Source organism: Ananas comosus, linkage group 18 (genome assembly GCF_001540865.1).
Source record: "Ananas comosus cultivar F153 linkage group 18, ASM154086v1, whole genome shotgun sequence".
NCBI classification, from domain to species: Eukaryota; Viridiplantae; Streptophyta; class Magnoliopsida; order Poales; family Bromeliaceae; genus Ananas; species Ananas comosus.
The window spans coordinates 7,057,051-7,069,667 of NC_033638.1; the positions used below are offsets into that span (position 1 = coordinate 7,057,051).

The following is a 12,617-nucleotide window of genomic DNA, read 5'->3' on the forward strand; positions in this document are numbered from 1 at the left end:
TTGGATGCTGTCCGTGGGGAGGAGCGATGATGGGAGGGAGAGGATAGGGCGAGGGTTTGGGATGGAGGAGAACGAGCTCGAGGAAGGAGAGGCGTGCGATGATTCGCTCATCGATCCCGACGTTGCTCTCTCCTACATCGTGAGTTCCCTCGATTGGTCTAAGTTTTCGGTTCTTGATCCCTTTGCACTCACATTATTGATAAAGTGCGATATCAATTTATGTACGCAAATCCATAATTTGGTGCCCCTTGCAGTCTCAGATATCTAATAGGGAGTAATACTCGCGTGCCTGTTCTTGGTTTACTTCGTTGTTTTACGGAGTAGTTGTAATTTGTCTATGATACCGATGATTAGCTGGTCACTAACTTAGGAATTGATCAATCTTGGAACCGTAGCATTTTCAGTGAGAAATGCAAAGGTAGGAGATTTCTACTTTTCACTTGTTCAATTTTGGATAGAATCTTTTGCCGTCGGTCCGTCTCCTTGTTCTGAGGCCATGATTAGCATTAAGAACTCCCTCAATTTCGCTTCTTGAAAACGATACTGAAAATCATGCCTTTTTTTGTGAGAGAAGGTTGACGTGAAACTTTTTGATTTCTGAGTCAAAGAAATCATCATTTCTAAGCGTGTGAAATTGCCACGCAAAGAGTTTGTTTGTTAAAGAGCTGACTCGTCTCTCCTCTTCAGGATGAAAAATTACAAGACGTTTTGGGACATTTCCAGAAAGACTTCGAAGGTGGATTTTCTGCGGAGAACCTCGGTAAGACTGAATTATGGTTGACACAGTCAATATTGTCTCTCTGATATAGAATTGAAGCAAACTCATCGCTTGATGATGATGGTAACTTCGTGCATTATATTGGTTCTGTGATAGGATCGAAATTTGGGGGATATGGTTCTTTTTTGCCTGCTTACCAGCGTTCTCCTTCGGTTTTTTGTCAACCTAAAAGTCCGCCTAAGGCAACAAACCACAGTGGCTCAAGATCTCCTTATAACACGCAATCAGAGGTACACTCTTTTGATGTTTCTACAGATTGTCATATTACATTTTCCATTTTCCATTTGTTGGGAAATCCAAATGTTGGTGCCTAGGCTACTATTACATTTTATATTGCCACAACGCATCGTTGCAGGGCATACGGCAGAACTCTTCAGTTTTGACATGTTCTTCTATTACCAAGAACAACATTTCGGCTAGTACGGTTCCATCAGCAGACACCTCTAGCAAAAGGGAGGTGTGTTTGGGCATACACAATGAAAGGGACTCTGTTCCCCAGTATGATTCCTTAACTAGACACGCTAACGGTGGTGACCAGAAGTCGCTGAAAGTTCGCATCAAAGTCCCCCCTGATGACACTGTGACAAGAAATAATGCGGCTATTTATAGTGGTCTGGGCCTTGATATTTCTCCTTCTTCATCCTTAGAGGACAGCCCAGATGATAGTGCTGAGCTTTCTCCCGAGTTTCAAGACATGCCTTATGAATCTCCACATACAATTATACAGGTAAACTTCCTATTTTTGTTGTTTTATCTCTCATAAAAGAGTTTGTGCGTGGATTTTGAGCAGCTAAGTATGTTTTGCTTGCTCGACATGATTGAGCAGATCATGACGTGCTTTCTAGTTCCTGGAGGGTACTTGCTGTCACCCCTCCATGACAATGTGCTGCAATTGACAGAAAGAACTCGCCCTATATTCAAAAAGTGCAAAACAAGCATGATCTCAAAGGACATATCTGAAAAATGTGAAGCCTCTAGTAATTTGAGTCTCCCAGTGAGAGATGTTAAAGGTCACACAATAAAGAGAACAAAGCCTGATGACAAGAAAATTAGGTCCTCTGGTGTGAAAAGTTCAAAATGCATTAATGACATCAGTGCTGCTTTGAATAGAGATATTGACATCGAAACGCCAGCTGGACAAGAGCTTGTGTCTGATGCCTTAAATATCCCACTCTTGTCTGGTTCAAGAACTATTGACAGAAAAGATGGACACTTAGCTGAAGAATCAGCTAATGGATTTGCTATAATGTTTGATTGCCCAAGGGGAACAAATAATTTTCCAGCTACTGACCGAACGAGGACACCTGAATTTGTAAAAGGTAAAGTAGAATTGATGGAAGGCATGGAATGTAGTGGGATTGGCAATCTAGGACATGAGGAGATACATCTGAAGGGCAAAATACAAACAAGAACAGTTAATGCAGAGAAAACATTCGAGGAACAAACTATGTCTAGTCGCAAAGACTCTTCTGTTGATCTGCAGAGAGATAGGAAAGAAAAAGTAAAGAAAAATGTTGATACAGTAAAAGCTGATTCTGATGGATATAAGCGGAATAAAGATCAGACTGTTGGACCTGTAGATAATGTGAGAAATATTTCATCTCACAAAGCCAGTTCATATGAACCAGAAAAAGTAGTTCAAGGAAAGTACCGACTTCCGGAAGACAAAGGCAAACAGCAGGGAATCCAACCCAATACTGCACCTTCTCTAGAGTCCACAAAGGATGGTATTGGTGTTCAACCTTCTCCAGCTGTAAAAGAAAGGAAAAAGGGCTCTCTTGCAAGACAAAACTTGTATGATAAGAAGCCCAAACCTAAAGTCTTTAAATCTCATGGAGATGTTCTTGGTAATGCAGTGGTGAATGAAGGTGTTTTACTTGATACACAGCTTAAGGAAAAACTGAAGTCTGTTAAGCCTGAAAATGAGGATGAGTCTATTAGATTGATGGAAGCATCAAAGGAAGGGCCAAACAATAGGAAAGTTGATCAACACTCGATTTCTGGGACATACGTGAATGAGCCATTATCTGTGCCTTCAACTAGCAATGCTGCTGAAACAGCAGAAGCTCCTGCAAAACCTGCTCCAGTCGTAATAGAGGAACATTGGGTCTGTTGTGATATATGTCAACAATGGCGTCTCTTACCCTATGGCACCAATCCTGATAGTCTTCCAAAGAAGTGGCATTGTTCATTGCTTAACTGGCTGTAAGTTTCTACCAACTGCACTTATTGTATCTTAACTTTCTGTCCTTTCTCTTGGGTTGTTTACCTTTTTTATTTCCATGTGAGCACGCTTCACATTTACTACTTGTTGCTGCTTTGGTATTATTTGTTTACACATTCATGTTTCATGTCGCGTTCTTTTTCATTTCTGTATAGCTGGTTGTTGTCGTTGGGGTGGTTGTGTTACCTACAGAAAGCAGCTTCTTTTTCTATCAGTATTTATGCTCGCAGTTCGTTTGCTCCTACTTATTGAATATTTCGTGCTCTTTGGCAGACCTGGAATGAATAGCTGTGCTATTAGTGAAAAGGAAACAACAAAAGCGTTGAATGACCTGTACACAGTCCCAGCCCCTCAGATTGGCATTAGTTCAGATGGTCGGCATGCTCCTTCAAGCTTCACTACAAGTAGTGCACTACATCTGAATCAAAGGCTTGGAGATAACATTGTGACTGTATCAGGGAAAAAGAAAAATGGATGCAAGGATGGGACAAATATAGCCAACTTTTCCGATATAGCACAAATTTCAAATTCTGAGAGGAAGAACCAGCAAGCTTCTGCCAAAAGTAGAAGTTTAACCGATGTTAATGGTTATCCCCTCGACACGAACTCATTGAGCAAAGCTGATCTGGAACATGGGAACAAATTAACCGGCTATAAAAAAGAGAAGCTAAAAGCTGGGCACAAGAACCTGGGACGCTATTCAGATGGAGGTGCCCTTACTTCCTTTCCACGTAGTCTCTCTTCTATGCATCTTCTTATCTTTAATGTTTTTCTTGTGGTGTTTCCCTAATTATTATTACATGCTTAATTATTTACTTCTATACAGGAGATTCCATGGAAAAAGGCGAGAAGTATTCAAGTTCGAAGAGCAAGAGAATGGTGGATCAAATTGATTCAAAAGCATCTAAGAAAATCAAGATAGAAGATGCGAACTATCTTGTTAAAGATTGGAACTCTGAGTATGAAGCAGCTGGAAAGACTTCTGCAGACATGACTAATGTGTCATCTGCAAAGGCAGTGACAAAAACTCTTGATAAGTACAATGATGTGCCTTCAGGCAAGGAAAAGTTAGATTCAAAAGGAAATATTTCTGTACTATCTAAGAGGATCAAAGGAGAAGATCAAGCTTTCTCAAATGGGGAAATTAAAGATTTTAAGACTTCAGATTTACAAAGATCAGATAAAATGGAGCTGTCTACTAAGAAGAGGAAAATGAAAGAGTGGCAGGAGAGTCAGCACATTCTAACAGCTGAAATGAGAAGTCATCAACTAATCGACGGCAGGGCTGTCACTAAAGACACTTTAAGAGAAGGTGAGGCCTCGAAGGAAAAGAAGCCAAAGGTAGTGAAGACTGAAGAGAAGTTCTCGTACGGACAGGCTTCTACAGCAGCTACTTCAAGCTCTTCGAAGGTCTCAGGCTCTCAGAAGAGTAAAACCAAATTTCAGGACATAAGGGGCTCTCCAGTAGAGTCAGTTTCTTCATCTCCCGTCCGAATTAATACTGAGAAGCTTCACAATATAAGAAATTCAGTTGGAAGGGCTGAAATGTTTAATGTTGGTTCATCTACCTTGGGGAGCCCAAAAAGATGTTCAGATAGTGAGGTTGAAGGAGGAAGCAACCATAGTGGAAAAGCAAGGAAAGAAGCAGCTTCTCTCAACCAGCTGCCGCCTTTAGCGAGTCAGAGAGCAGGTGAATCTGGAACCCTTGATATTTTCAGAGGGCCATCCGATTATCACGATAAGGAAACAAATGAGCTACCTGATGCAGGAGCCCCAGATGAAAAAGTGTTACATAGAAATAGAAATGTACTAGATCAAAATGGCAGATATAACAAGGAATCCCCAGACAGAAACCATTCTCACTATTTTGATAAGTTAAATAATCACCAGCATGTTGACACTTTGAGTCATCGGAAGTCTGGAAGAAGCTCTTCTTCACATTCAAAGGAGAAACATGGAAGTTATAAATCAGATGTTGATTCAGATAAGGCTAAAGTTTCCAGACCCTTTAATGAAAACAAGGATTCGCTTGTTGCAAAGAAAGGCGACGCTCGGCACATAGATCAGGATTTACTGGGAAAGAGAGATCGAACTGTAAAAAGTACTGGTCTCACTAAAAAAGATAACCACTCACGTTCTGGTAACCTAGAAAGTACAGATGCTAGTGGCCCTTGTGCACATCTGGATCAGCAAAAGGAGTTTGACTCAAGGGGCAGCATTGTAGAAGCTAAATGTGTTCAGTTCAATGTAACTGAAGACCTTAAGCAGATGTCATCATCCAGAGCTAAAAAATCATCTATTCGTCTTCCCACCAATAATAACGATCGATCAGATTTGGCACCTGCAACAGATAAATTGCAGCCTACCAGGGACAAACAAGAAGCACATAAGCTGGGACCTCAAATTGTCTCTTCGCCGGTCAAAGAAAGCAGGTTGGAAGTGTACTCTACTGAGGCATCCAATAGTGATGTATCAAAAATGATCAAAAGAAAGCAGGACATTCCAAATGGAGTTCAGCAGAATAGTTTGAGGCAATCAACACCTTATTCTCTGGACACTTCCAGTTCACTTAGAAAGGAAGGTCATTCTGCTGCATCAACAGTCTTGAAAGAAGCTCGAGATTTAAAGCATAGGGCTAATCGTTTAAAGGTAAAGTTATCCTTTGCAATGTTGATTCGCTTTTTTTGTTTATATCGTCTTTTACTCGCTTTCTGAGTTTCTAAATTAAGTGACATCTAGCAGAGTGAAGGTCTGGAGCTTGAAAGTACAGGTCTATACTTTGAGGCAGCCTTGAAATTTCTGCATGTTGCCTCTCTGTGGGAGCCTCTTAGTTTTGATGGCTCAAAACAAGCGGATGCTGCTCAGTCCATTCAAATGTACTCTGACACAGCAAAACTCTGCGAGTAAGCCACAATGTTATGCAATTGTTATTGATGATCTGCAAATAGGTTACTATCAAGTTAGTGACTTCATATTAAGAAGTTGCAAATACGACAGTGTATTCCTTGATCTTCAAAATGAGACCCTTTGTATGTGACACAAGCATATTTCTTCTTCTCTAGAGGTATAGCAAATGTAATATTTCTGAAAAGACTTTGATTCTTACACACTGAATTCACCTTCTAGTGCTGCAACTCCCAGTTTGCTGGATCACTGAAAATTAGGTTCCTGCTGATTAGTTTATGGAATATTGTGTTCCTGTAGGTCATTTTAGTGCAAGATCTAAAGTTCTCTGAATAAAATTAGGTGGAGTTAGTGAGGTGAGTGAGGTGTTACTTTTACAAGAAAAGAGACTTTTACAAGAAAGGAGGTTAGAGAAAGTGAGGTTTACTTTGTCCAATTAGGTCAAACAAAAGGTTGGATATGGAGTGTATCTTATCCAGGTGAAACAAAGTTAATTGACCTGGTGCAGTCAGCTTGGTATATCATTGAAACTCTGATGTTGGCTTTCTGAGGGCCTAGTCCTTTAAACAATTTACTCCAGGAAGTTTTGCGACAAAGTTGAGATTCCTACTTCATTTCCTTCAAAATAAACATATTGATATTCTCGCTATTGGTCAAATTCAAGTTAGACATTACCACTCGCTGTGGTGTCCTAGCTAATCTGTGAAACAAATATGCTCTTACACACAAATGATCTTCTTACTAATGCAAAGTGACTCAGTGTGTACGAGCTGGTTATTTCATACTGGGAATTTACTTCACTTTCATTGTTGTTAAAGTGTGAGCATTATGATTTAGGGGTTCATATTAACTTGATATTAAGTGACTTGCCCATTGATATCTACTTATGAGCATAATAATTCTCTATGCCATTTAAGATTGAGATGTAATTAAGTTTTTATCACAAAAATGGGTTAACATATTCTAAAATGCTAACAAACGACCATCTTTATCTGCAATTTTATGGTACTATGAATGTTGAAATTTGATTTCATCTAAAAATAGTAATTTACCCAGTCCTTGATGTGTTCTTCTTTAATTTAAATGAAATAAAAATGCCGTAATACTTTTAGAATTTTCGAGACATTAGTTATTTTAACTTTTAACCAAAGCGAATATTATTCATTCATTTATGATCATCTAATATTCATTTGTTTTAACAGATTTTGTGCACGTGAATACGAGCGTTGCAAAGAAATGGCTGCTGCTGCTTTAGCATATAAGTGTGTTGAAGTGGCCTACCTCAAATCTGCATACTACAAACATTCTAGTGCAAACAAAGATGGACAAGAATTGCAAACAGCTCTACTTATGATTCCACCAGGTTGTTCAAATTCATAAAGCTGAACTTTATTTTTCATATATCATAGTAGCTCTAGAGTACATGCATTAGATTTTACTAACAAACTGCTAATGGATTTTGCCAATAATGATTAGCAGTGTAGTGCCGTATATTAATGTAAATTGAACCATTTGTCGAGCTCTATGGTTGACACGGGAGTTGATTTTGGCTTTGGATATGGTGTTGCTTTTCTAATTTAATTAGTCTAAGTAATACTTTATAATTAATGCATACTGTTCATCGTGTGTCCTGCATTATGCAGTATTTCAGTAATATTTTAACCTTATATAAGATCTCAACTTTACAATTAAAATTCAAATCCAACTATTTATACTCATGGAATAATGTTTTATGACCTTTTGTGGATAACTGCTAGAAATCGCGAAAATTATGATGTGAAGTAAGCATTTTTGTCATTACTTCTCAGAGTCATTAAGTTATTTATCATATCTGCATTAAGATATAAACAGATCAGTATCTTGATAAAGGTAATAGTTGCTCTATTGGACTTGTCGGCCTGTATAACCTGGACATGGCTGCTAGAAGTTAGATGAAAGCTAATGTCCTTCTACATACCTTCAATACGAGAGTCCTGCGTAATCTTTATTGTACTTTTTTAAGTTATTATGATAGATCATTCTGTGAAGTGATTAGATGTTTGAATTTCAAGATGGATTTTTCTTTTTTTATGAAGCTCATATTCTTTTGGTTTTCATTATCCTTGTGTTCATGTTGGTTTTATCTGTTGTTTCCTGTGAAGACCTTGCTTGCTATCATGTTGAAAATTCTTTTTTTTTTCTTTTTTTCTTTTTTCTTTCCTTCTATATTGTAGGTGAGTCACCATCTTCTTCTGCTTCAGATGTTGACAACTTAAACAACCAGGGTACCTTGGGGAAGGCTGCTTCAGCAAAGGGTGTTAACTCTCCTCTTGTTACTGCCAACCATGTAATTGCTGCTCGAAACCATCCACATTTGATGCGGTTGCTTACCTATGTAAGTTCATATGCCGATAATTGTGAGTTTCTATGATGTCTCGTTTTCACTTAATTTGCTTACATGGGAGAGGTGCATACTTACTCTCGTTGTTCTCATGCATAAAGCATATCAATGATGTGCATACTATTTATCATGGTTCAATGATTTATGTGCAGAATCTGATACATTTTCATGTCATTTGATGGCAGACGCATGATTTGAACAGCGCATTTGAAGCAACTAGGAAATCACAAATTGCTATTGCTGCAGCTGCTGGTGCCAGCCTCGAAAAGCATGGGGCTCATGGCATTGACTCGGTTAGACGGGTCCTTGATTTCAACTTCCACAATGTAAAAGGGCTATTGCGGCTTGTACGATTATCCAAGGAGTCGATCAGTCGTTAAAGTATTCGAAATGCTGAGTCATCTTCCCTGTGTATAGAATCTGTAGGCTACTAGGCCATGTTTATTTTTCCGTCCAATTCTTTTCCCTCTAATATGCTGGTCATAATGAGGTGATGTTTACCAAATTTTCACTTCTTTGTTAGCATGTCTTTTGCCCAAAAAAGAAATCGGGCTTCATAGGAGCGTATCCTGTAAAATATGTACAAAGAGATTTACTTGCAATTTTTGTAAAGTATTCTTTGCGGCTTCCGATGCTTTAAAAACAGATAACAGCATCGACTGATGAGGTAGAGATCCAAAAATGCAGTGGGTTTTCTCTCGTCCTTCGTTCGCAATTACTGTTGTATATCTCTCTTCAAGCAAAAATATATATTGCCAGCCAAACAGACCGAGCATCAGGCTTTCTCTTTTCCTGCTACCGTAAATTGTGTGAAACTAATGGAACAGTTCTGTTCTGTACAGTGCATACAAATATCATGTTTGATAACTGTCAGCTGGTTTTAGCGTTTGAAAGATCACGTCTCAAATATTTATGAAGCCGACTGCTGCTGACGTTAAGGATATGGGTATGTGATTTTCTCTCCTTATTTATGTTGCATATCTATGAACTTATTGATATGAACTAAATAATATCTGATTTATTATTGCAGGTTTTTCCTTCAACCTCATTAACCGTGTTTGATATTACTGCATTGTTAAGAGTTTCTAGGCTACAGCATAAAATATTTCAGATGAAATTTCATGGTTCTAACTCTTCTGGAAGAGGTATACTTCAACTGAGCCAAAAAACTATTTCCGTTTAGTGTTTCACCTTACATCGCAGTGAAATTTTCGACATGTTTATTTTATGGAACAGGGCCAAGAATGCTAACTAAATGTTTTATGAACAGGGCCAAGAATGCTAACTAAATGACAAAATTTAATGCTAAAAAAAGCTCCGGATTAGTAGTTGGTCTTTAATTCCCTTCCTGTTCAGCTGTGGACAGGTAAAAACTTCGTACTACCTGATTGTTATTTGCATCCTGAGATCTTAATATGATATTTAATGTAGATAATTATAACAACAGATTAGTTAGAAATGAGTTTCTGGAACTTTTTAAGTCCTTTTAGCAGGGAAAAGAAAAAAAAAATTATAATACAGTGCGATGAGGGCATGGGCATAGTATGCTGGTACCGTGGGCAAACTACATGATGCCTTGTGCTAATGGATACCGTTTAAATTCTTGGTTATGTAGTGCCTAACTGGGCCCCAATTGTAGTCAATAGCTTTTGCAATTGAATTGGTTTCTTAGTATCTTACCATTTGAGATCCCTTGTTCACCCTTTTTTCTCTCTTGAACAGTACTCAACATTTCAACCTTACCAATTGTGTTTTGAGCAATGTTATTTGTACACTCGTAGTCTAGGTGTAAGATTTACCCCTCATCCATTCTAAGGCCCATAAGGCCCATATTTTCTCTCCAGTCTTATCAACTTTTTTTAAAAAAAAATAAAATCCAAAAAAAATTTCGTTAACCTTTTGAATGACAAGGGTGTAAGATTTAAGTCTACGTATAGGTGGACATGTAGCATTTTCCTTGTGTTTTTGCTTAAATTACAAGGTTTGTTTGTTTTACTCCAGGAACTTGCACACAAATTTTTTGAATATGCCATTAATCATTTAGTCTTTTTTCTTTTACCCTCTAATTTTAGACCATGGTGTAGATTTAATGATTTAGATTTTTTTGAGGTACTCTATACCATGTAAAGATTGATCTCAAGTGTACCAGTAGGGAAGGTCACAATATTGATCAATATTTATCTGAACTCACAAGAAAAATGGCCTTTATCCTATTTGGATGTCGGAATAAGTTAATCCTTGAATAACTTATTCCATATCAGAATTTTCTAATACAGTGGTAAGTAAGGAGTTTGAAATTTTTGCATCAACAAAGGTTTTGCTATTCATGATTTGATAAGACAGCATTTTTTTACCTACAAGGTGATTTATTTTATTTTGGAAAAATGACTTGAAATTTGAATATAGTATTTCATTCTACATATTTGATCATACTTCTTAGCAACCAAATGTATAAATTTCTTGAGTTAATTAAAAAGATATGCCGAACAAGATATTCATGCATCCAAATAGGGCATTATGGATCTGTGATGATTAAGCTGCCCATCAACTTTGATAACAAATCTTTGCGTCCTTGTAATCTATCCGCCAATTGTTCTTATTAAAGAATTGCTGTGATCATGTATTAGATGCTCAGCTAAGATTACAATTATTTGTCTTTTTCAGGTCGAAAGCCTTGTGATGGGAATCAGCTGAGGCTGGGCGAGCATTTGCAGAACAATTTGGATGTTAAAAATAGAGCATAACTACCAAAAATCGTTCTTCGGTGCCGGCACACAAACATGCACATAAATTTTAGTGAGTGATTCGATTTCTTTCCGGTGTTTCATTCCGTGATTCGATTTCTTTCTGGTATAAACACTTTTAACTTGTAAGGTTGAACTCAGGATCTGTAGTGCGTGTATGGGTAGATTATCATTTCCTCAGCTTCATCGGATATCTCTGCCATTGAGCAAACGCCAGGTTACCAATTTAACGCTAGGATCAGTAAGGTCGGTGAACAGGATTATCTGAGATTTAGCTAGGCTATGATACTACTAGAAAAAAAATTAGTTTATTTTCGCGTTGGTTTTATGATAGGCGGTCGATCGGCATTGTTAAATATAATCTATGTCATCTGAATTTTGTAGAAATCAAAATTTTCAAGATCCTTACAATCTATGTCATCTGAATTTTGTAGAAATCAAAATTTTCAAGATCCTTACAATCTATGTCATCTGAATTTTGTAGAAATCAAAATTTTCAAGATTCTTACGGCATCATTTGGATTGTTGGTGATCAAGCGGCATTAAATTCAAACTTTTATTAGCAATTAGAATTTATTAAAATTTCAACTATGTGTAGTTTCCTCCTGGATTATTTCTTTATTCCAACACCACTGTTGTTCGATTCCCAGTCTTTTGTCCACGCTGGTTTTGAGTTGGTCTCGCCCGCCAAGTCAATGAGAAGTTTCACAATTTATCTACACTAAAACTTTGGGCAATTTTGTATCATAGTGAAAATGCGAACATTTGGGGCATAGCTGCATCGGATGCACGTAATACCCTATCCAAAGTTAGTTCGGTTGGTTCGCCTCACCCTAACATCCAAAGTTTTTTGTGCATCCACTAATTTTCTTTTAAAACGAATTGAATTGCGTACTTTACAATGAATCCACACATTCTGAGAATGAATTCTACTTATAAGAAAAATAATTTCCATTAATTTCATATTTTTGTTTCAGCGGAGGTAAAGAAGCACGGTAGTATAGACCTTGAGAAAACGAACAAGTTGCCACAGAAAAGTCAAATGCAACACCAGAAACGAGGACTAAGGTCACTATAAAACAAAAAATAATAATAATAAAACTTAAAATATTTCAAAATGAGACAACAAAAACTTGAAAAGAATTACTAGCGAACCTCTTAAAAATCGTAAGAAAACAAAACATATAAGATTAAAATAAAGATAAACTTTAATTTACTTTCTTGTTTTAGCTTATTTTTTACTGTCATCACGTAATTCAAAAAGTTACACCTACTACCCCGTGGATCATAAAGTTACACTTAACTGTCATGTGCTAAACGAAAAATTTCACTTGGCTATACTATTTGATAGTAGAGTTTTTAAATATAAATAAAAATAACATCATAAAATAGTTAAGTGCAACTTTTTGACTCATAGAACGACAAGTAAAAAAAATCACCAAAACCATAGGGGGCCAAATAAAAGTTTACCCTTAAAATAATTAAAGATTGTAACATTAAAATAATTAAAGATTCCATATGCCGTATAACCCAAAAACTAAATAAAAACTAAATAAGATAATATAGAATAAAACATCCAAATCGTCT

At 37.2% G+C, this 12,617-nt stretch overlaps 1 protein-coding gene across 4 annotated transcripts; it reads left to right on the plus strand.

The window, feature by feature from the left end:
- Positions 1–9,052, plus strand: LOC109723858. Of its 4 annotated transcripts, none has more exons than XM_020252348.1 (11): positions 1–139; positions 688–760; positions 875–1,008; positions 1,134–1,505; positions 1,605–2,983; positions 3,276–3,733; positions 3,829–5,651; positions 5,745–5,905; positions 7,109–7,269; positions 8,120–8,280; positions 8,439–8,562. In XM_020252348.1, the coding sequence occupies exons 1-11, from the start codon at positions 5–7 to the stop codon at positions 8,463–8,465; spliced, it is 4,884 nt and encodes a 1,627-aa protein (XP_020107937.1). In that variant the 5' UTR covers positions 1–4; the 3' UTR covers positions 8,466–8,562. The 4 variants fall into 4 exon arrangements, with proteins under 4 accessions (XP_020107937.1, XP_020107936.1, XP_020107934.1 ...); XM_020252347.1 differs by having other exon boundaries at positions 2–139; positions 8,147–8,280; positions 8,472–9,052; XM_020252345.1 differs by having other exon boundaries at positions 3–139; positions 8,472–9,052.